Genomic DNA, 24,761 nt, shown 5'->3' with positions numbered 1-24,761 from the left:
GATCTTGTATGTCTTTGGTCTATATTGGGCTTGCCCATTTGCCAGAGCTTTTCCCTGAGGAGCAGTTTATTATATTGGCTTATCCAGGGATGTCTGTTGGAGCCTGATGTACGCAGTGTAGTGGGAAGAAGAAATGGTAATCATCTGGATTACTCAGAAAGGTCACATCCTTTCTTCTCAAAACATATTGGGCATTTAAAGAGAAGCATCTCTTTTTCCAGCCCTCTCCCCGGATTTTTAGGTAATTATGGATAGCTAAACCTGTCCAAATGAAACCGGAGCATCAGGCTGTAGCTACATAGTCAAGATGAAGTAGGGGCCTGAGTCTAGGAGAAGAGCCCACATCACAAAGGTTGGCTGGCCACGGCCGCGTGCTGTCGGGAGTGTGCATAGTGGTGTTCCTGGGTCTGTCGTCACACGTGTTTTATTGAGGCTGTGCTTGCTACTGGAAACTTTGGCTGGATGAAGAGAATAGTGAGTCCCCCACTAACGCCAGTGTTTTCCAGTGGGGGGTGATGGAACGCAGGAGACTGTGGCCCTCAGAGTGCTGGAGGCTCTCTGAAGAAGGAAGATTAAAATTATTCCCCTACATGGACCTTGCAGGTGGCCATTTGCAAGAACCGTAAAGAGAAAGAAAACAGAATAATGAGATCCTGAACAGCATTCCCAGGGTTTGGCTACTGAGCAGCTGGAGTCCTGAAGTGCAGCCAAAACAACACGCAGCCGCTCTCCCCGCCCTTCTCCAAGGCGTATTTTAACTTGGCCATGCTGCTTCGATGATTGTCGGAGAAAATTAAAAGAACAGACAGCTCCGAACAGCTCTGGGGGCAGCCTAAGATCAATTAGCTACCCACGGGAAAGGGAGTACGTTTAATTAAGCTTACAACTACTGCGGGCTACGACCGATCCCATCTTTTTACTGCCAAAGTTGCCACGTGTTGATAAAGGCAGCTATTGCCGTGTCTGCTGTTCTTATAAAGCTTCCAAATGCAGACATCCCACCACCTCCCCGGGCATCTCCTTGCAGGGCAGATGCAAGGAAGTGAATGTCTGTTGAGTGCCTGTGCTTTTAGAAGCATTTTCATATTTGATTCTCAAACAAGTCCAAGAGATAGGCACTGAGATATGCAGTTTAACAGGGAAGAAGCACAAGGTTCATAGACCTGTCTGTCCAACCACACAAGTTTAGTGGCAGAGCTTGGATGCAAACACGAATAAGGACATGTGGAAACCGTGCTCTTCCTCCTTAGGCCTTTCCATAGACTGGCAAATGCCAGGTAGCTTGCCTAAAGGTCTAACCAGCATCTTTCCTGCTGCATTTCTTTGAATACAGTTGCATTTGAAAGGTCCTAAGGAGCCCTGAGGACCTTGGCTAAGGAGCCATGAGGCCAGCAGCAGCGAGTTTTTCAGAATGGCCTTGCATCTCAGGGAGATTGAGGGGAAGGCTACACCTCATTTAACTCAGTGGCCACCATCCAAATTGTCCCACAGTCAAGAAGTGGGTTGCTTTTCATGCTGCTTCTGTATACATCTTTGTGTTTTCTTTTTGTCTTTGCCCATCCTTTCCCCCAAATATCACCAAACACGTTTGGGGCCTGAGGTTTCAATTAGGCTTTGGCGTGGTGAGCTCATGGCCCACTTTGTGTGGCCACAGCAAGAACATCCTCCCGATGCTCCCTCCCAGACAGCGCCAGGCCTGCTAAATCCCTTTTCATGCCGCCACAAGGGGACCTCCACTTCTCATTTCTCATTTGTCCAAATTCTTGTTTGTCTTCGGGAAGTGAAATGCTTGCATTTGATTGTGACTGGGATAGATTGACATCTTTTCAAGTCCCCTGGAGGAATGAAAGCCAAGCTTACTCAGGGGGATTATCCCCTGCATTCAGCCCAGTTGAATGTGGAGGGCTGCCTGCATTTGGTAAATAGCAGTGGAGGGCCCGCCTCTGCCTTTTTCTCCTGGTGGTTGTGCACATTTGGACAGAACGTGTTCTGCTTGCAGAGAGGACCTGAAGAAGGTCTCTTAGCAAATAACTGGGGCCTGACAGAGACAAACAACACTGGCTGGTGAGTCTCTTTGGGGTCACAATTCCCATCTTAAGGTAAAAAATGATCACTGTCTACACTCGCCATGTAAATCCAATGCACCACCATGGTGGCCCAGGCGTGAAGTCACCGGGCCACCAAAGAGGAAAGCCTTGGTTCCAGGCTCTTGTAGCATCTCCAGGAAAAGGCTGGGACCCAGCGGGTCCACCCGCTGCTTGCTAGGATCCTTTGTGTCTGTCCCTGTGTCTGTGCATGTGTAAATGGCCCCTTTGCTGGCTGGCTTGCTGTTTATTTTGTTTGGAAGGCTGCTGGCTGTCTGGGGTTGTATCTGTCCATCCCCCGCCATACAGAGTCTTGGAAATGAACTTGTTAATGCTACAGAGCAATTGATGAAGCTGTTTTTAAATCTGTTTACCGCTGTCCCTGGAGGGAGGCACAAAAGAGACCCCAGTGGGGTCTCTCTCTGTGACCATAAGCAGCTCCAGGTGCCTTTCTAAGACCCCTGTTCTTGTCTGTGGAGTTAGAAGGTCAGACAAGTTGATTCTTGGAAGGACTCTTCCTGCTCTCTAAGATTCTCTGATGGAGATAATCAGAAACAAAAAAACATCAAGCCAGTTGAAAAATAAGACACATTGTGATTAAGAATACAAATGAGTTATGTAGAAAAAGATGTCCTTTGTTGTAGCAGAGTGATGTTGCTAGCAAGTTAAAATAAAGAGTGCCCAGTTAAATTTCAAGTTCAGGTAAACTGATCATTTTTTTTAGTGTAAGTATGTCCCATGCAGTATGTGTCTTCCATCTGAAAAATGTAGTGGAGCATCCTGCATTTTACCTGGCAACCCAAATCCTAAGACATCATGAGAAAGGCGGACTTAAAGGAGGGCCTGAACCTGGCGCACTCCTTTCCAGGCTGGCCTGCTGTCTACTCTCCAGCCACGCCTGCTGCCACACATTCCACTCCTCCTGCCGCAGAACCACCGCCTGGGACAGGGACAGCTTCCTTCCCCCCTGCCTCCGCATAGCCCTCACTCATCCTTCAGATTTCAGTTCAAAAGTCGCTTCCTCGGTAAAGCTTTCCCTGCTCTCCTGGACAGAGCCAGTGTCTCTGTTCCATATTCCTGGGGCACCTGCCTTCACAACACCTGCCACAACTTTTGTTTGTATATGTTACAAGCATGTGCTGAGGGTGGGGTTTGAGTGAGTAGATTGGAATCTGAAGGACACTCTGGGTAGGTGAACAAAAGAGACAGAGGCACAGAAGTGAGAACGCCCACGGAGTGCAGGAGAGCAGCTGAGTGGTTAGAGATCCGCCGATTGTAGAGAACAATGTCCTGGAAACCCATCCTAGGGTAGGTGGTCCTCGGACAATGAAGAAGCCAGGGTGGCTCCGAGAAGAGTGCTAACTTGGTGTGAGTCATTTTTCAGAGGGTTTCATTAAATCCCGCATGGGGAGGCGAGTCCAGGAGCCTCCCACGGGGCTGCGGGAGAGCACGCTGTGAGGCCGGCAGAGAACGTCAAGGCAGGAAACACCTTCTGAGCCCCACTGCCTCCCAGGCACGAAGCGTGTGCTAAGCGTGGGCAGGTCACGGACACCCAGCCGAAACACAGACAACGCCCATCTCATTTATTACATATTATCCTGGAGTCAACAGTTCAGATGAGATTGGCTGGGATTCTTTGAAGTTTTCCCCTCAATTCTGAGAATTTGTCATACTTAAAAATTGTTTTCCTGAAGCCATTGAAACCTTCCTCCCGCTAATACCTTTTTCTTCCAGTGTCTTACTGTGTCTGCTCTTAACTGTGTAGAAGAGAGAGAGTGCCTTTTTCGGAGCCACGGCTGGCGTTTCACGTATGTGGGCCTGCTGTGTCTGCCCACACGTCGGTGCAGTAAGTTTTTCCATCTGTGGGCCAGCCCACATTGTGTCCTTCTCACTGTTGGTTGCTGTGGCCTGGTGCCAGCCGACTGGAAGGCACATGTGTACACACACATAAGTGTATATATATGTAGAGGCATGTACATACTTATACACAGTACACACATGCAAGTAAACACCTATACAAATGCACGCAACACATGTATGTTTACGCACGTACACTCCTCCATCCACATATATATACATAATACACCTATAAACATACACACACAAATATAAATAAATATAAATGCAATTTGGATGATAATAGCAGCAGATGGGACATAAAACCAGCCTCCTCTGAGTATCACCTGCAGAAGTGAAAGTATTTCCTTTGCCTCTGAGTCCTCTGTCTTCTGAGACCTTTGCTTTACACGGCATTTGTACCAGAGTTCCTTCCCCACTTTCTTCTCAGAGCTCTCGACAGCCTCAGTCCTTGACAGGAGAAACCCCAGCCACACCGTTTTCCTGGAGGATGTGTCTATATTCCATATTTTAACATGCCCATATTTGCTCGGAGGGAGATACGTTCTCCTGGCCGCATGAAACCGGTTACCACTCCTGCTTCTACCTGCGCTGTGGGGCCGTGTTCCTGACAGCCGGCCAGCCTGGCTTTCTGTTGGCAGAACCCCTTCAAACTCATTTTTATTAAATGTAACATTTTAAGATGTAACACAACATGTCACACAGCTTGAAGTGTTTTGAACAGCTGGGTGTTTTTCCCATAATGGTATTTGTTTTCAGTCCCTTTTTTTAGCTCTAGATTTACCATGCATGACATGGGAAAAAGAACACATTGTACAAAAAGACTGGGGAACTGGGATGAAGCCGGCTTCGCCGATTCCCAGGCAACTATGTGTCTAGGAACTTCCTCCAAATGGGGAGCTACTGCTGTCCATGTTCTGCTGTCCAGAAAAGTACAAGGAATGCGAGCCGCGGTCTTCATAGGCCTCTGGACAGACGTGTTCATTCTTTCCGTGAGAACGATGGCCGTGCGTGGTCTGGGCTGCTGGTCGACCCTGCAGCCGGCTCTCCTGTCGTCTGCCCCGACCCTGATGGCGTGGTCCCGGCCTCTGGCGGCGGTCTTCGGTGTGCCTCTCTGCCTTGAATGCATGGCCTCTCTCCTGACCCTCCCTTCACACGTTAACTCCTACCCGCCCCTCACAGTTACAGCTCCACATTTCCTTGTGTGACTGTTTGATTAATACCTGTCTCCCCCATGAGATTATAGTTACAGGAAGTCAAGGATTCGGTCTCTTTTTCTTACCATTTTTTGAATACCTGGAATGAGGTATATGCTCAATCAATATATGGGAAGGAAATAAATTCATAAAACGAATGAATGCTGGTTGTCTAAATGAGGGCAGAGACTGCTTTATTAGCTGGCTTAAACTAGATCCTGGCATAGTGGGTGGTAGGTGCCTAATAAATGTTCATTAAGAGAATAAGCAAGCATAGCTTCATATTTGGCACTGTGCCAAGTACTTTCCTTGACCTTCAAGAGGTGAGTTTCTACTTAGATAATATGTACTCAGATAAAAGAATTAAGAGATCAGTAAGACACCAAGAACAGCAATTGCCTTCTGAGGCCCTGGCTGGTGAGGCTCAGTGGATTGAGTGCTGGCCTGCGAACCACAGAGTTGCCAGTTTGATTCCCAGTCAGGGCACATGCCTGGGTTTTGGGCCAGGTCCCCAGCAGGGGGCGTGGGAGACACAACCACACACTGATGTTTCTCTCCCTGTCCTTCTCCCTCTCTTCCCCTCTCTCTACAAATAAATAAATAAAATCTTAAAAAAAAAAAAAAAAAAGAAAAGAATTGCCTTCTGAGTCTAACCTGGGTTTGAATCCTGTGGGTTCCACCACTTTCTAGTGATTCAGCTTTTAGCAAGTTACCTAACCTCTCTGAGCCTTAGGTTCCTCATCTGTAAAACGGGGTTATAAAAACATGTTTCACTGCGTTGTGCGGATAATGTGGAATGAGGCTTATTCAGTGTCTCACACAGTACTTGGCCCATTGCAAGCACTCTAGCCATGTAAGGCATCGTTGTTATTAATTTAGGAAATCCCTGGGCATCTTGAGGGTGGTAAGGTCATTGACAAACAGCGTGAGTCGAGGCAAATCTCTCCACTTTTCTCAGCTTCAGCTTTCTACCTGTAAAATGGCAGAACTGGGTAATAGGTGGGTTCTTTGCAGGTGTGACCTTGTGTGTAGAGCAGAGGTAGAAAGATCAGTGGGGCTGAGGATGGTCAGGGAAGCTTCCAGGAGCAAGTGGGCTGAGTCACACCTGGAAGGCCGGGTAGAATTTGCTCAGGTAGAGAACAGAGCGTGGGGCATACCAGCCGAGGGGAGCAGCATGTGCACAGCCGCGGTGGTGCGAAGAGGGAGGGGCGGAGCGCTAAGGATGGCTCCTTAGGAGTGGTGAAAAGGGAGTATAGAGCTCTGAGTATATGACAGGTTCTTCAGAGGGGGGACCTCAAGAAGGAAGGATTGAGGATAATATAGCTTGAGCTGGATAAATGGGGGAAGGTAGGGAGCCTGAGTCAGGGAGACCAGCTAGGAGATTATACAGCCCTCCTGGCACAGGCTGGAGAAGGCCCCAGGCCGGGTTTGGCCGGAGAAGTGAATGGGAAGGGAAAAATCCAGATGACACAGCCTGGTGGCAGAGTGGATTTCGGGAGGAAAGGGGGTTTCTTTTCTTCTTTTTTCTTTTTCCCCAGCTTTACTGAGATGTAACTGACATATAACATCAGGTAACATGAGGTGCATAATGGGTCGATCTGAGACGCTTCTATATTACAGATGATGACTGCTACAGTATAGAGTTAGCACCTTCGTCTTGCCGCACAGTTACCATTCCCTTTTGTGGGTGGTGACATTAGGATCTACAGTTTTCTTTTTTTTTTTTTATTGTTGTTCAAAGACAGTTGTCTCCATTTTCCTCCCACCATTCCCCTCTGCCCCACCCATCCCCACCTCCCACCCTCGATCCTAACCCCCTTTGGCTTTGTCCATGGGTCCTTTATACATGTTCTTTGATAACCCTTCTCCTTTTTCCCCCATTATCCCTCTCCCCTCTCCCCTCTGGTTACAGCCAGTTTGTTCTTTATTTCCACGTCTCTGGTTACAATTTGTTTGCTTGTTCGTTTGGTTGATTAGGTTCCACTTATAGGTGAGATCATATGGTATTTGTCTTTCATCACCTGGCTCATTTCACTTAGCATAATGCTGTCCAGTTCCATCCATGCTGTCACAAAAGGTAGGAGCTCCTTCTTTCTTTCTGCTGTGTAGTATTCCATTGTGTAAATGTACCATAGTTTTTTGATCCACTCATTTACTGATGGGCACTCGGGTTGCTTCCAGCACTTGGCTATTATTGTAAATTGTGCTGCTGTGAACAATTGGGGTGCATAGGTTCTTTTGAATCTGTGTTTCAGGGTTCTTAGGATATAATCCCAGCAGTGGAATTGCCAGGTCAAAAGGCAGTTCCAGTTTTAGTTTTCTGAGGAAATTCCATACTGTTTTCCACAGTGGCTGCACCAGTCTGCATTCCCACCAACAGTGCACTAGGCTTCCCTTTTCTCCACATCCTCTCCAACACTTGTGGTTTGTTGATTTGTTTATGATGGCCATTCTGACCAGTGTAAAGTGGTATCTCATTGTGGTTTTAATTTGCATCTCTCTGATGGCCAGTGATGCTGAGCATCCTTTCATATATCTCTGGGCCCTCTGTATGTCCTAGGAAAGGAGGTTTCTTGAATTATTGCTGCCACTGATAGAAATGTGTCCTGTCCTTGAGAAAGTTGGGCTGTGCCCTAGGAAGGTTCATCAGTGGTTGGCAACCCCACAGAGGACCTGGCACCCACCAGCAGAGGGTTAGACCCTCCTTGTTGGAGGCTGGCAGCCATGGGGAGAAAGCAAGTAGTAAGATCTGTTTCTACTCACATTGCTGACATCAAACTTGTGAGTTTTCTACACCAAGCAATTCTCAAAATCCTGGTGGACACCATCTTGCTATCCTACAATTTAATTCCAATTCTGACACTAACTACCCCAAATTAGTGCAGACCCTACAACTTAAAGGCCCAGTCCCACAAGACTAACCAGTCCCCCAGGTTAGACACCATCTGTAAGTAGTGAGTCCACAAGTTAATTACACTTTTGTCTAACTTGGTTACAAATTGGTGGTTCCTTCAAGGTTCCCAAGAATTTGCTAGAATGGCTCATAGAACTCAGGAAAACATTTTACTTGCTATTACCAATGTACTATAAAGATATAGCCAAATGGAAGAAATGCATGGGGCAAGGTATATGGGAAGGAGCATGGTGCTCCCATGCCCTCTGTGGGCAGGCCACAGCATATAGTAAGTGCTCAATAAACAGTAAGCATATAAAAACTGTAAAAGGTGGGAATAGGTTAGGCAGGCATATCCAAATGCAGACGCTGAAGAGAAGTTCCTTTTCCCTCTGCTTTCTGCACAGCGTGGACCATGCCCAACAACTCAGAAGAGAACTTCCTCCTTGCAAGGCCTCCTGATGGTTGCAGTTTTGACCGGCTAGCTTGCATATATAGAACTGTAACTTTTCATTGAGTAGCCAAACATCACGTTTCACGTCAGCTTTGGTGATGCATTTCCAGGGTGTCAGCTAGAGGTCTGGTTGCCAGGTTTCTGTTTCGTTCAAGCAGCGGTTCTCAAAGTGTGGTTCCTGGACAGGCAGCATTGGCTTCTCCTGGGAACTTGTTGGAAATGCAGGCTGTGGGGCTCTGCCCCAGCCGGATGAATTGGACTCTTGAGGGGTGGAGTCCGTCAGTCTGTGTTTTCATAAGCCCTCCAGCGGATTCTGAGTACACTAAAAATTTGAGAACCACTGCCTCAGCGTGTTACAGGCTACAACTAGGTTTAAGTGTGAGCAGTGCTAAGAGGAATTTAATATCTATGGAACACCGAGCCAGTGACTTTTCAGAGTTTGAAAAAGACATTTTTGTTCCGGGTTTCTAGTCCAAATCCCCCAGCTTGTTAAGACTGTCAGAAAGTAAGACCCCATAGGGTACTACATAGGAACTTCTAAAATTTTAATTACACAGTTAGTTGCGAGTGTCGGATAGAAGGTTAGGGACAGTAGGCGATTGATAAGCTGCATGTTTTTGCATTTACGTTCTAATAATGGGATGAGCCCCAGGCAATTTCCTTTTCAGACCAGGAGAAGCTGGAATTAGACAGTCTCACCCCGATTCTGACTTCCTCAGAAGTGTTCTCATATTCCAGAGAAGAGTCTGGGCTCTGAAGAAGCATTCTCTTCATCGTATTTTCCATAACGTTGTCCTGGAAAATGCAGTCTGGGGAAAAGCAGTTTCAATAATAATCATCGGTGTCCAGTCCAGAATGTGGAGCCCACGGGCAGGCAGAGCTTTGTCTTAAATAGGAGGAGTACCACCTAGATGGTGCAGCTCTGGCTCTGCTGCCCCTGGGTGATTCACCGGACCGAATGCTGCAGACCCCAGCGGCCTGCCCACGGCCTGGGCTTTGGGCAACCCCCCTTTCCTGTTACTTAAACCCCGCATATGCACTTAAGACATTGCATCCACATTTTTCTAATTCGTGTACACTTCACTCATCACAGCGTGTGTTGGGTAAGCTCCCCGCCACATCGGGGTTTTATGAGCTGCATTTATGAGGCTGCTTTTCTTGAATAAGGATATCATATATTCTACCAAAAACACGGACCTCGAGCCTGGGAAATGAGGGCTTTGGTGCTAAACTTGGAGTGAACTTGTGAAGTCGTAGGGTCTGAAACTAAGCACAGATGTTATTCATTCTCCAAGAACAGCTCACAGATTTATTCCCAGAGCCTCTTCTCCGTCTCACCTGAGGCTTTCCCCCTGCTAGGATGGGGGCAGGAGAGTGCGCAGTGCCGGGAAAAGCTTGGGAATGGGAGGCCGTAGCAAAGCGAGCGAAAATCGAGAACCTCCACACATGAGCAACGTTTTGCTCTCCCACTCTTGCCAAGTTCCTGAAAAGACAACAAGGGGTTGTTGCCGTTTTGAGCTAATTGTTGGAGTAATTTTTTACATTTTTTTTCTAATTGATTTGTATTACTTAATCAGAGTGGCCTGCCTTTATTTCATAGAGTCAAACAGTTCTATAAACTTTGTCTCTCCTTCCAATCTTTCTTCCTCCCTACGTTAGCTATTCTTTTGATATTTTCCATTGTATCGCTCAAAATGTGCTCACATTGTTACTCTCAGATTTTTCAGTTTTGAGTATCTTTCGTTGGAGATGAGGATGTAGCCCTCTTTCATCATCCTCTCCCTCCTTCACAGAAGGAGGCAGCCCCTGGGTGCACAGGCAACATCCATCTGGGCTCCTGCACTTGGCCCCGTGGGAACTGGGGACAGGGTAAACTGACACAGGCGTGCGGATGCTCATTCTGCTTGCTCTTCCTTGAGTAATAAAGTCCTTTATCTCTGCCTGAGAAGTCTCGTATTTGCTCTCTGTATCCTCGAAACATTAACAGGCTAACTTATTCATTATAAGGAGGGTGACATCGCATCCCACCCCTAACACATTGTTCTGCACACTTGGTGGGCTCCTTCAGTCTGGAAGCAGACATTTTCTTGAGTTATTTGATGATCTCCTGGGGATCCAGGAACCTAAATGCTGCTTTAAAAAAAAAAACAGATTTATTCAGATAAAATTCATATAACCATGAAAGCCACCATTTAAGTAGTTCAATTTAGTGCTTCCAGTATAGTTAGAGAGTTGGGCAACTGTCGCCACTATGTAATTCCAGGGCATCTGCATCAAGCCCAAGAAGAAAGTTCAGACCCACTAGCAGTCGCTTCACGTTCTCTCCTTCCTCCAGCCCCTGGCGGCACTGATGTGTTTTCCACCTGTATAGATTTGCCTCTCCTGGACGTTTCACATAAATGTGACTGTAAAATGTGTGGCTTTAGGCAACTGGCTTCTTTCACTTAGCAAGATATTTTCAAGCTATATCTATCTAGCAGGTATTAGTATTTAACAGGTACTTTCTATTATTGAATAATATTCCATTGGATATTACACATTTTGTTTATCTACTTATTAGCTGAAAGCCATTTGGATTATTTCCTCTTTGTAGCTATTATGAATAATGCTGCTATGAATATTTATGTACAGTTTGAACGTGAAGACTTTATGTTTTAATTTCTCATAGGTATGTACATAGAAGTAGAATTTCTGGATCATATATGGCCACTGTATGTTTGACATTTTGAAGAGCTACCAGGCGTATTCCAAGAAAGCTCTTCCATTTTACAATCCTGTCGGCATTGTATAAGGATTCTGATTTCTCTACATCCTTGCCAACACTTCTTACTATCTTTTTTATTTTAGCCATCCTAGTGAATGTGAAGTGGTTTTGATTTATATTTCTCTAATGATTTATAATTTATTGTGATTTTGATGTATATTTTCCTAGTAACTAATGATATTGAGCATCTTTTCATATACTTATTATCCATTTTATATACTTATATATTCCTTGGAGAAATGTCTATATAAATTCTTTGTCTATTTTTGTTAATTGGGTTATCTTTTTTATTTTTGAATTGTATAAGTTCATCATAGAACTACAAGTCCATAATCTGATTTGCAAAAATTTTGTCTCATTTCATGTGTTATGATTTCATTTCCTCATTGGGGTTCTGTGATGAAGTCCAATTTATTTATTTAGTCTTTTGTTACTTGTGCTTTTGATACCATATCATCTGGACTAATTCAAGATCATGAAGATTTATGCCTATACTTTTTTCTAAGAGTTTCATAGCTTTAGCCCTTACATCTAGGTTGATTATCTGTTTTGAGTTATTTTTTTTTTATATAGTGGGAGGTAGGGGCTCCGACTTTATTCTTTTACATGTAGATATGCAAGGTTGTTCCAAAACCATTTGTTGCAAAGACAATTCTTTCCCCCATTGACTTGTCTTGGCACCATGGTCAAAAAATCAATTGATCAAAAATATTAGAGTTTATTTCTGGACTCTCATTTCTATTCCACTGATCTATATGTCTAGCCTTATGATAATATCACATTGTTTTCATTAAAATCAGGAAGTATGCGTTCTCCAGCTTTGTTTTTCTTTTTCAAGGTTATTCCGGTTATTCTTGGTCCCTTGTATTGCCATATAAATTTTAGGATCATCTTATCAATTTCTACAAAATTAAAAGCCAGCTGGTATTTTGGTTGATATTGCATTTAACTGTAAATCAATTGGGGGTGTATTGCCATGTTAACAATATTAAATCTTTGAATTCATGAGCATAGGATATCTTTCCATTTATTTAGATCTTCCTTAATTCCTTCCAACAAAGTTTTGTAGTTTTCACTGTATGTTTTAGACTTTTTTTCAATTTTTAAATTATTTTATTGTTGTTCAATTCCAGTTGTCTGCATTTTCTCCTCACCTCTCTGCCCCACCCCAACCAAACCCACCTCCCTCCCCTCCTCCACCCTCCCCCTTGGTTTTGTCCATGTGTCCTTTATAGTAGTTCCTGAAACCCTTCTCCCCACTATCCCCTCCCCACTCCCCTCTGGCTATTGTTAGATTGGTCTTAACTTCAATGTCTCTGGTTATATTTTGTTTGCTTTTTTCTTCTGTTGATTATGTTCCAGTTAAAGGTGAGATCATATGATATTAGACTTTTTTGTAAAACTTATTCCTAGGTATTTTATTCTTTTTGATGCTACTGTAAATGGGATTGTGTTCTTAATTTTATTTTCAGATTGTTTGTTGATAGCATATAGAAATAAAATTGATTTTTGCATATTGATCTTGCATCCCTTAACTCTAATGAACTTGTTTATTAGTTCAAATAATTTTGGTGCAATTTTTGGATTTTTTATATACATGTTCTCTGTAAATACAGATAGTTTTATTTCTTTCTTTTCAACCTAGATACCATCTCTTTTTCTTTGACTAATCACCCTGGCTAGAAGTCCTTCTTATTTCTATAAAATCAGTAGTAATGTCTCCTCTTTATTCCTGATTTTAGTATTTTTAAGTCTTCTTTATTTTTGTTTGTTACATAAAAGTTTGTCAATTTTATTGATCTTTTTAGATAACCAACTTTTGATTTTATTTTCTCTATTGTCTGTACCTTCTCTATTTAATGTATTTACACCCTAGTTTCCTTCTTCCACTGGCTCTGGGTTTAGTCTGCTCTTTTTTTCTCAGTTCTTAAGGTGGCATATTAGGTTATTGATTTGAGATCTTTTTTAACATAGGTATTTACAGCTATAGCTATCCCTTTAAGCACTGCTGTAACCGCATCCCCTAAGTTGGTATGTTGTGTTTCATTTTTCTTAATCTCAAAGTATTTCCTAATTTTCCCTGTGTTTTTTCTTTTTTTCTTGATCGGTTATTTAGACCTATGTTGTGTAATTTCCACATATTTTTGAAATTCCTAAATTTCTCTTTGTTATTGATTCCTAATTTCATTCCACTGTGGACAGTGAGCGCATTTCTTGTGATTTCAGTCTTTTCAAATTTATCGTGGCTTGCTTTATCATGTAGCATTTTTTCCTTTTTGGAAAGCGTTTCATGTGCATTTGAGAACAGTGTGAACTGTGCTATTGCTGAGTGGCATGTTCTCTCTGTGTCTATTGGGTATAGTTGTTTATAGTGTTATTCAAATCTTCTGTTTCCTCGTTGATCCTCTGTCTAGCTCTATCCATTACTGAGTTGTCAGTCAGGGGTTTTCCAGCCTTTTGGCGTCTCTGGGCCACACTGGAAGAAGAGTTGTCTCGGGCCACACACACGGCGTCTCTGTTTCTAGGCCTGTGTCTCCTTTGTTGCGGGAGTTACTGTTTAGAAACGCCACGTGGAGAGGCTTTGGTGCTGCAGTTCCTGCCTAGGATTGGTTCGGTCGGGTCTGCGAAGTCATTACGTGGGTCTTTCTGCTTTCCACCTTGCAAAATTTTGTAACTGTTAACTTCTTTTCTATTTTCTTCTTTTTTTTATTACTAAAAAAAGTGCCTTTAGTCAGAGGCTCTTCAAAGGGAACAGAGCTCAATGAGTGGTTTACACGTTTAACCTGTATCTGAGGGTAGGCCCGTTAGTTGGTAGCTACTGTATTCTAAGTACCTGAATTTCCTTGTGTATTCTCCAGCATTTTTTAAAAATCATCAGGGGTCTTTTTTTATTGTGAGGGAGCCAGATACCTGGCAATACCCTAAATTTAATTAAAGATGGTGCTTATATTATCTTTTAAATTTAAACGTGGAATTTGAACATCCTTGATTCAAAGTAAGAATGGCCAGCTGCTTCGAAACCTTTTCACTGCTCAATTTTCCTTGGACCAGTCAGTGGTTCCAAAGCTTGACTGTGCACCAGAATCATGTGGGGGGGCTTGTTAAAGGTACAGGTGACCCAGCATCATCCCCAGAGTTTCTGATTTAGAAGGTGCAGGTGAGGCCTAAGAATTTGCATTTTCAACAAGCTCCCAGGCGATGCTTATGTTTCTGGTCCTGCGACCCCACTGGGAATCGCTACCTGAATGTGTGAACGTTAGTGTTTCCTTTGGCGTGGGGCATTTGGAAGCAGATGAGAACACGGAGGGAGAAGACTAAGAGGGCCGAGAAACAGGGAGGAAAGGATGTGCCTGCTTGCGCTTATCCTGTTGCCCCTAGCCTGTGGGCACGCTGCTGTGTTCTCCATGACAAAATAAAACCATGGCAAACTCTGCTGGGGGAAGCGGCTCGTGGTATCAGAATTGTAATTGTATTCAAGGAAAAACGGAATGAAGTAGCGCTCCATGAAAAACCTTAAACTTAAGCCCTGCAATTGTTATTTTTAGATGAAATTTTAAAGTGGGTGGGGAGTATCCGCAGGGTGGAGAAGTCAGTCCTTATGTAATTTTACTGCTAAGGCAGCAGGAGCTGGCACGTTGGTGAGGGAGGCACTTGTCCACAGGCTCAGTTATCTCCCGGGGCCCTCCTTCCCCCTTGTTGCAAGTCCGAGAAGGCAGGACACTGACTAAGTTACACAGGCAGAGGGTCAGGCCAAGTGTCTGGTTTGTACCTCAGGTCGGAGCCCCGACTTACGACCATTTCTCTGGGTTATTTTCATGTAGCCATTTGGAGATTCTGCCACAATTATCTCCATTTAACCATTTTATTATTGTTGCTGCCGGTCTCCGAATGTTCTTCTGTGCTATGGCTGCAAATATTGAGAAGTAAAATTGTGGCTGCAAAAGATAGAGGTGGTTGGGAGGAATCCAAGAGAGAAGTGAGAACTCAAAACCCTTATCTCATCTGAGGCTGCCTTTCAGACACTTTTATTACTTAAAATGCAATGCACCTGGGTACTTCCTTTGTCACTTCCGAAAGCAAGGGGCTGGGAAGAGCGGGAGCAGTGTGGACAGATGGATGACATGAGAGAGCAAGTTGTAGAAGATTAGTTTTCCTTCTAACCTGTCACTTCACTTTTTAGGTCTGTTGTATTTTTGTTTGGTTTTGTTTTTAATCTATAAAATGATGCTGTAGCTTTAGATAATGCTCAGGGTGTTTGATACTTCTTCTTCTTGTTTTTGCAAGATCACCTCTTACAGCCAGGGTACGAAACCAAGTCAAGAATCCTCCTGACTTCTAAGACAGACCTTAGGGCACATAGAAGATTCAGTTTCCCCTGAACCGCGGGGCCCGGAGGCTTCCATGTATGTTATTTCCTGGTAGCAGTTTTCGGTGGCTTTCGAGAAGAAAGTTGGTTGTTACGACAGTCAGGCAGCCACACTGTGGAAAATATGATGTATCTTCTTGTGTAGAAAAAGTCAGTGTTATCCAATCCAGTAATCGGATTTTCATACAAAGGCACGACCCTGGAAAGTCCTGTCTACGGCTGAGCATAGCATTAGTCTCGTTGCCAAAAGGGTTTATAAAAAATCAGTGTGCACCCGCTTGTCTGTCTCTTTTAGATGTGAAAGTATATTTCACCTTATAACTTTTCTCATTCTTATTTTGAAGGCTACTAACTTGCTCTGGAGATATTCGTTGTAGTGGTAATTGAGTTAGCCTTTATTGAGCACCTACTGTGTGCCAAGCTCCATGTGAAGTGATAGAAATATAGAGAAAGACGCTGGGGTAGGTGACTACATCTAGTGGGGGGAGAGGAGAGAAAGGCAATAAAAAAAGCCGGTATTCATTTATCCATCCCTCCTTTTATTGCTCAGGGATTTGCTGAGCATTTTATATGTGCCCAACTCTGTACTGAGGGCTGGGGATACAAAAGTAAATAAGACTGATCCATCCCTGCGGTCCTTCAAGACCATGCTTCAGTCAAGCTTGGTTAAGCCTAAAGCAGAGAGGGTCAGAGGAGCCTGTGAAGGGGGGATGTATAGGTGAGGTCAGGGTCCAATGAAGGGCTTCCCGGAGGAGGTGACCTGGGAACTAAAATAAAGTAGAAACAGGTGCTAACCAGGTAAGACAAAGGCAGCAAGAAGAATTAAGCAATGGCTGGACAGAGGTAATGCTTAGTTGGGTATAGAACATAGGCCTAAGGAAGAACAGTAGGAAATAAGACTATTTATATGTGAAAGACATTTTATTCCTTGCTTAGGAGTCTGGACTTCAACCTAAGTGATTGAGAAACCACTGAAATATCTCATCATGGAAGAATTACTACAGGAATCTCCAGCCGTTAAAAGAGCATTGATATGCTGTAACCTCAGAGGTTTTACGTACAAAACAGTAGAACAACCAACTCGTGTGTGCCCGATGATTGCCGATAATAAAATATAATTGCAACTGTAGCAAAGTATGGGAGTATGTCTACCTGTAGACTCTATGATGGGCACTGTGGGATTCTTTAGGAATTCCTCTGTAGCCCTCACTCAGCACTGAGTCTCTGCCACATACCGTAGGTGGGGCTACAGTCTTCCCTCTACTATCAAAGACAGAGAGATCTGATAGCGTTTGTGCACTTTTAAATAGCATGTGGTTAAAATGTCCAGGATAGGCAAATCCATTGAGACAGCAAGTAGATTGGTGTTGCCAGTGTCTGGGGGAGGAGGGGCGGAGGGAATTGGAAGGGACAGCAAACAAGTCCAGGATTTTTTTTTGGAGCAATGGAAATGTTCTGGAATTAGTGGTAATGGCTATACAACATTGTGAACATAGTAAAAACCACTGAATTTTACACTTTGGTTAAAATGGTTAACTTTGTGTTATGTGAATTTTATCTCAATAAAAAATAAAGGAAGAAAAAGATGTTGATTTTTTTTTTTTTTTTTTTTTTTTTTTGGTAGTAAAGGGCAGTCGGAAGTGTGAGTTGAACTGCCAGGCAATGGGCTACCGCTTCTACGTGCGGCAAGCTGAGAAGGTCATTGACGGTACCCCCTGCGACCAGAACGGCACGGCCATCTGCGTGTCTGGGCAGTGCAAGGTAAGTGGCCCAGGGCGGCGGTGTCAGGGTGCGTTCTCAGGCTGTTTGAGCTCTTGCTGCCAGACTGTGGTCTGCTGCCTCCCCCAGCCCATGGGCCCCTAAGCATGAGCTCTGGGAGAAGTGGGACAAGCCAGGGCGGCTTGGTCCACCCTGCGGTTTTGATCTTTGGGAGTCTCCACGTATCACTCTGGCATTTCGATTATGAAGTGATTTGTGTTTACACTCCTTGCTTCAAGAGGAACACGCTGCTCTTTGCTCACTGTGTCTGGAGTGCCTGCCTCACCTCTGAAGGTCATGGAAAGACCGCTCCCGGGCCAGGCCAGAAACGGTCGGCGGCGTGGAGGTGGCATTTTAAGGGCAGGGTGTATTTCATCTTGCCTCCCACCAGAGCGGGTGGGCTTCCAAATGCAAGTCGTCTCTCACCCTTTACAACAGATGCTGTACTTTAAACAGGAAGCGTTTTCTGCCGTGTTTGGACTTCTGCAGTCTGTTCCAGTAAATCCCTGCCCCACATTCTGCACACACTCCGGGCTTGAGAGAACCCTTGTGGGACGCTCCCCTTTGACAGAAAGCACATCTGGTCAAAAACAGGCGTCTGAGATGAGATGGCACTAATGCCGCAGTCACGTTAGTTTGGGCCTGGACTGCCACCCGCTTTCATCTGTAACTGTGGTAGGTGCAGCTAAGCAAGGAAATGAGACTGTGGAGCCCGGACTGAGGTTCTGCCTTAGTTAAACCTCAATAGCGGGAGGACTGATTTTCCTCAAAGCGGGAGGCTGCGGCCAGCACGTCTGAAGGTTCCTGTTACACCGGGAATGTAAATTGCCAGCGTTGAGTATTAGAGCTCTTCGAGTGTGACTTCTAAGCACAACTTCCCCCGCTTAGTCATTGTGTAGGATAGTCTCAGATTCTGAATAAAGTGAAGGAAGGGAGAAGCTGTCTTTGGCTACCTGATGTGTGTGAGGTGTCTTTGGACGAGCAAACCCCCCCAAAGAATTATAAGGCGGTGTAGAAGAGGCAGGGAGCATGGTGGGAACAACAGTGGAGGCCGAGGCCTTCCTGGCCTCCAATTTTCCCCTCTTTTGGAAAAACCCTTGTGTTTGATACATCCCCTCGGAGCCTCGCCTTTAAAACGTACTCAACAGAGAACCAGAAATGTAAATGCAGAGTGGTGAAATGCCTCGGAAGATGCAATGTGATCTCTTTCCCCTGGGTAAGCGCGTTTTCTTAGTGTTGCGTGATGTGTCTCTGAACCGATGATATGAAAGGAAAACAAACAATTATTATGAGGACATGGCCATGGATTCTGAGTAATTGAGGAAAACCTTTCAGACTAGAGGACAACACAGTTTGAAGGTGATAATTGCTGAAAGAAAGACTGAGACAAACAGTCCCAGGATGAGAGTGGAGTAATAGGCATCTGACGTGACAAGGACGACTTGGCTATTCTATCACCTCTGTTCTCTGTGCTTTTGCCTGAAATTCACTCATTGGAGTTGTTAGAACCTCGACTCTCTTGCCCCCTTTGGGACTTCAGTTTCAGTAATCCGAAGTACACTTGCTTCCCAGGGTGAGGTTCTGTTTACTTTGCATCATTCAAAGGGTGAAGTGTCCTTTTCTGAACATTTGATGGGGAGCCCAGAATTCCATTGGATATCTCTGCTTGGCTGCCTCGTGGCTGAGAGAGCTGTCTCTCATGGACACGGGTGTCTGCCTCTGCTGGCTGCATAGAGTTGAAAAGCAAACCCGGGCCTGCAACCAAACTTAATGAAAGACAATAAGCATTAAATAGGAGTATGAGTCAAACCGACAAAGGAGTAGCTAGGGGTGTCTGCCCGACACCAAACCAAAGAAATGCCCAGGCCCACACAGTGCAAGCTGGAAAGCTCTGTTCCGATGCCCACAGGGCACTCCGGGCGTGTTCACCTGCCTGCCGGCTCCTCTATTTTAGAGCCAGTAGTCGGAAGAGGGGCAGGGAGAATGCCGACGTCCTTGGACAGGAGGCTGGAGAGAATGGAGGCCTCCCTGCAGTCCCTCAGTACTGGGTCACACTTCTTTTCTTGACAGGAATGTTGGCTTCAGACTAAGGACCGCATGTAGCTAAGCTTTTAAGGCAAAGCACTCTGGCACCGTCTTTTCCTGAAGCATGTATCCACAGCTCACAGAGATCCACCTTCCGCACCCACACCCTTCCCCTCTAGACATCAAATAGGACCATCTGGCCCGTCTTCAGAGCAGTCTCTGAGACACTTCCAGCCCTGACTGGTCATTATTATCATTTGTGGGAATGCAGTAGCATGTTCTAGTTAACAAGTAATCACAGTAATAATTTCTATCAGTAAGCATCACATTAACTGTGCTGTGATTTTTTTAATTTGATCTCAACTATAAACTATGTCTGAAAATTTTTGAAGTGTTATACTTTAATATGTATGCATTATTTTTGCTCACAATTTAATAGTATAGATGAAACTGCCTTCAAAGATTTAGCAGGCATTTAAAAGAACAGGGTCGCTTGGGTAAAGACCACCAAAAGCAACGCTTGCTGCCTAGAGACCAGACTTTCAGAAACCTCAGCATCCCAGACCTAAATGATACTGAAACAGTCAGCATCACTCTAAGACCCACCCCCCAAAAAAGGTTCTGGTGGTAAAGATACAGTCCTTGAGTAGGTTTTTACAACATAGAGGCTGATGCAAAACCTCAAAGGAAGGAGGTGTTGGAGCTGACTCAGACAAGCTAGCGAGGAACCGCTGCTGAGAGTTTGCCCCGGGCCAGACACTGTGCTGGGTGCCTTCCTGGGAAGTGGTTTCAGCAGTTCATCCGTCTTCACAACGGACTCAGTCAATAGAGTCATTAGTCCCTGTTTTACCGGGGACCATTGCAAAGATTCAACCACTTGGATACACTAAGTGCTGCATAGGAGCTAACGATTAATATTGACTTTTTAAAGCAGAAAGAGTAGTTTATATATGATGGGGGCGGGAATCTGTGGGCTTTAGGTCTCCCCTATTCTGAGTTTATTTTATTCACTGCCTCCTTCCAAAACTGAACTGCTTTTCCAAAACACACATCAGGGCATGCCTCTTCTTTGCTTAAACTCCATCTGTGACGCCCCATTGCCTATGGAATAAAGGCCAGGCCCTTCATCATTTGTCTGCTGCCAGGCCTCCCCGGGCCCCGGTGCTGGCCAGGCTGGGACGTGTTTCTCCCGGACCCAGCAGGCCTGCGGGGTTGTGCCTCCATGAGAGTGTGCACGCTGCCCTGTCAGCCCACTCTGGGTCCACCCCATGGCTCTGCTCAGAAGTCCCTGGCTGACCCCCTTGTGCACTGGTCTGTTTTACCATTCCCTCTTCTTGTAACTGTTCGTTCCCATCGCCCTCGCCTGCCACCCAGCCACCCTGGGAGCAATTCCAGGCACTTGGCTTTAGCAAAATGCCTACCCTTTGAATAGGTACTTAAAATAAATGAGTAAATGAATTAAGGTACTTAGTGGCTCAGTCTGTTGGATTTCAGGAAATGAAATTAGTCCTGAATGCAGCACAGTCTTCTCATTTTTGTCTGGGATGGGCAGTTGATTGCAGATAAAACAAGGACACGAAGCCCCCTTGGCCCAGGCCCCAGAGCCCAAGGCCTTGCGGGTGGGGGAGAGTTCTTGGCACACAAGCTCCCGTCTCCCTTGTCTTGTTTTCAATTTTGCTCATTCTGAATTTCCTGAGTCCCTTCAGAGCTAATGACAGGAAGAACCTAAGCAAGTGTAAGTGTGTGCTCCCCTGGGTGCCTTCTGTTGAGGGGACAGAGCCCCCTTCTGCCCACCACGCTCCTCCCTGGTCCTTAATCAGCCATCACTCTCCACGCACAGCGCTTCCTACGGCCCGCCTTGCACGCACACTCCCTGGGCTTTCACACTTCCTCTCCAAGCTGGGACACCGCTGGGCTTCCATCCGACACATCAGCAGACAGCTTCGTGTTTATTCAGTAAATTAAAGCAAGGTAACTCTTTCCAAATGTTCAGAGATAAGCCCTGGACCGCGTGTGGCCCTGCCTCGGGAGGAGGATGCAGTGAGTGTGCGTGTCTGCGCGAGCGCAGGGCGGGTGTTCAGGCCCCAAGTGTTCAGGCGCCCAGTGCTCTCACGCTGCTTTAGCAGCTGCTGCTGTGCTGTCGGAGCCCAGCAGGTGGACCCTGCACGACCTTCTGCCTACGTGCCCTAAGTGGCTTAAAGCTCTTGGTTGCCAGCTTTATTTTATGGGCTGTGCCTAGAGTTCTGTCATTACTTGAATGAAATCAAGAGAATGATTGCAGTGGGTAAAGTTTCTCCCCTTTGCCAGACACTTGCATCATCCAGGCTCGAGGTAGGATGGAGAGCGTTTACTCTGCTTGGATTCCGAGCGGATGTGACGCGTGGTGGGCTCCCCGTTTGTATTCCCACTGCAAGCAAACTGCTCTAAAAGTGCTTTCTGCTTGTGACTGTTGCAATGCTTGTCATGTCAGGCTACAGCTACAGCAGAGTGAATAAAAACACGGACGAGCCAGACACTGATTATGAAGCCTCCCTTCCTACAAATAATCAAGAACAGGGTTCACGAAGCATTAACATTTTAGAGCCCAGGCCCTGTTCTCAAGGCCTCTTGAATTCCTAAACCTAAAGTAACCTGATGAAATTTACCTGGTTATAGGCACTTCTTTTCCATTATCTGTGGTTTTTCTCATTTTCAAGCATTGGGACCACTACCTAACATAAAAACTCTGTTAAAATGTCTTTATTAGTACATACTTATCAATTATTATCATTAATTATTAACCCAAGCAATACACATAATTATTAATTAATTCAGCAAATAATCTGAAGTGCTCACTGCCATCCACTGGCCTAGGTGCTGGAGATAAAAATACAGAAAAGATTAACATGGTCCCTCTCCACACTAAGCTTAAACTCTAATGGAAAAAGTAATAAAGAGAAAAGCCCAGTTAACAAGCAAGCCTCACAGATTTTGATGAGCACTGTGAACTTAATAGGCACTGGAATGGTGGTGAGCAGCGGTGGGAGGCGCGACTGCAGTGTAGGGGATGGTCTCCGGGGAGGGCGGGGTGGAGAGGGCGAGTAGAGGCAACTTTGTGCGCTGACCTCGTGATCCCCGGAGCTTGGAGAAAACGTAGGCCAGGATCCAGCACACATGTAGGGCTCAGGAGCTGACAGCTGTGGGGATGGTCAGTGCCGTCACCCAGCCCTCTGCCCTGTTAATCTGGTCTCCACCTGGTGGCGCCATGCTTAGTTCCTGCTGGGTGCCCACACGTCTTCCTGAACACATGCCGGCTTTAGCAGTGGAAAGCCCTCCACTCCACAACCCCATCAAAATCACACCTAAACTGCAGAACAACCTTCATTCAGAGCCCCTGGAATCTGGCTGAATGGAAGTCCTACCACGAGGGGTTTAGAGGAGAAGCTTATCGAGACTTGCGGGAGGGGTGCAGAGGCTGGACAGGCTGCTCCCACACCACCACATGTGCTGGGTAAAAATCGGGAGGGGTGTCTCAGCCGTGGAGGTGCCCCCTGAAGAGTCAGGGGTCCCAGCCCAGGGTTCCAGTGCCAGGAAGAGGTGTCCCCATACTTTTTGGCTGTAAAAACCAGAAGAGGTTGTGGTGGACTGAGACAGAGGCTTCAGTCCCAGGTGTTCCTCTTAAAAGGCTCACACACACTTACTTGGACTCACTCCCCAGAGCTCCAGCAGTGGAGCAGTAGCTTGGAAGGCACCAGGGACATATAGGGAGGAACTAGAGTGTCAGCCTCAGGGCATGAGCTGGGGGACAGTTTCTCCCAAACAGAAGTGCTGGCAGAGGCCATTGATCCTTTCATGAGCCCTCCCCCCCCACCCCCCACAGAGCCGGCAGGGGGAGACTCCATCAACCTGGTTCACACTGTTCGCTCTGTCCCAGTGATTCCCTGAGACCACACTCCACCCAACTTGTGGGCCCACCCAAGCTGCTTCCACTGGCTTTTCCATACAAATCGCCTGTCATGGCTCATGCTTTGGACTTTCCTAAAATCTCTCAAACAAGCAGCATGTGGCCACAGCAAGCCCCATACCTCTTGCTAAGTGGCCTGGCACTAGCAGCAACCAGCCTTGGTTCATAGCTTGGCCTTGCCTGGGCACATCCCAACCCAGCAAAAGTAGCAGCCATTGGAAGATTGCTTTGTAGCTCATGCCAGGAGGCCCCCAGGCAGAACACAGGCAGTGGCTGACCTTGGCCTGTATCTCCCAGGAGGCCCCAGAGCCAGCATACCCAGTGGACAGCTTCAGATCATGACAGAGCACCACCCAACCACCTCTACAAGTGACACACTCAAGGGGCAGACTCAGCAGGCACCAGAGCCCCCCTAAAGAAGTCCTGCTCTGTAGGGTGGGCCCCTGCACAGCTGATCCTCCATGGTGGTCAGAGGTCAGTGGTAACAGCCAGTCCTTGCACCTGATCGGCCTAGAGGTAAATCCTTCCCACTGACGTGCCAACATCAGTCAAGGCTCAACTACAACAGGAAGGTGTACGCAGCCCACATGCGGGCGCACCTGGAGTCCCAGCTTGGGTGATGGGGGGCTGTGCCACTGAACCCTATAGGATATTTTCTGCATTAGGCCACTCTTTCAAGCCAGAGACTGGTAGCAGCTCTACCTAACACTTAGAAACAAACACAGGGAGGCTGCCCAAATGAGGAGACAAAAGAAACACGGCCCAAATGAAAGAACAGAAGAAAAGTCCAGAGAAAGAACTCAGCAAACTGGAGACAAGCGATAAAATAGATACAAAGGTCAAAACACTTCGGTTATAAGGAGGTTCGGTGAACTTGGGGGAAGAGTGATGAACTCAGTGAGAATTTCAACAAAGAGATAGGAAACATAAAAATGGAGCTAGAAAAGAACCGAGATAAAGACTATATTACAAAGAATCAACGGTGGACTAGATGAAGCAGAGGATCAAACCAGAGATTTGGAAGATAAGGAAGCAGAAAATACCCAATCAGATCAGCAAAAAGGGAAAAGAGTTTAAAAAAAATAAGGAGAGTGTAAGCAGCCCCTGGGATATTTAAGTCTATCAATATTCACACCATGGGGGTACCAGAAGGAGAAGACAGAGAGCAAGAAATTGAAAACCTATTTGAAAAAGTAATGACAAAACTTCCCTAACTTGGTGAAGAAGATAGGTGTAAAGTCCAGGAAGCACAGAGAGTCCCAAACAAGATGAACCCAAAGAGCCCACACCAAGACACATCGTAACTAAAATGCTGAAGGTTGAAGACAAAGAGAGAATCTTAAAAGCAGCAAGAGGAAACCAGTTAGTAACCAACAAGGGAGCTCTGATAAAACTGTCAGCTGATTTCTCAACAGAAACTT

At 45.7% G+C, this 24,761-nt stretch overlaps 1 protein-coding gene across 3 annotated transcripts in view; it reads left to right on the top strand.

Moving 5' to 3' along the window:
* The window catches only part of THSD4 (thrombospondin type 1 domain containing 4), a 547,394-nt gene that overhangs the window by 232,420 nt on the left and 290,213 nt on the right, over window positions 1-24,761 (top strand). For all 3 annotated transcript variants that reach the window (XM_053928849.1, XM_053928850.1, XM_053928851.1), the window contains one exon: window positions 17,239-17,375. In XM_053928849.1, coding sequence (XP_053784824.1) covers window positions 17,239-17,375 — 137 coding nt within the window. The remainder of the gene's footprint in view (window positions 1-17,238; window positions 17,376-24,761) is intronic.

The sequence above is a fragment of the Desmodus rotundus genome, chromosome 7, assembly GCF_022682495.2.
Source record: "Desmodus rotundus isolate HL8 chromosome 7, HLdesRot8A.1, whole genome shotgun sequence".
NCBI lineage: Eukaryota > Metazoa > Chordata > Mammalia > Chiroptera > Phyllostomidae > Desmodus > Desmodus rotundus.
Note: the sequence above shows the minus strand (reverse complement) of the source record. Positions and strands in the feature narration are given on the sequence as shown.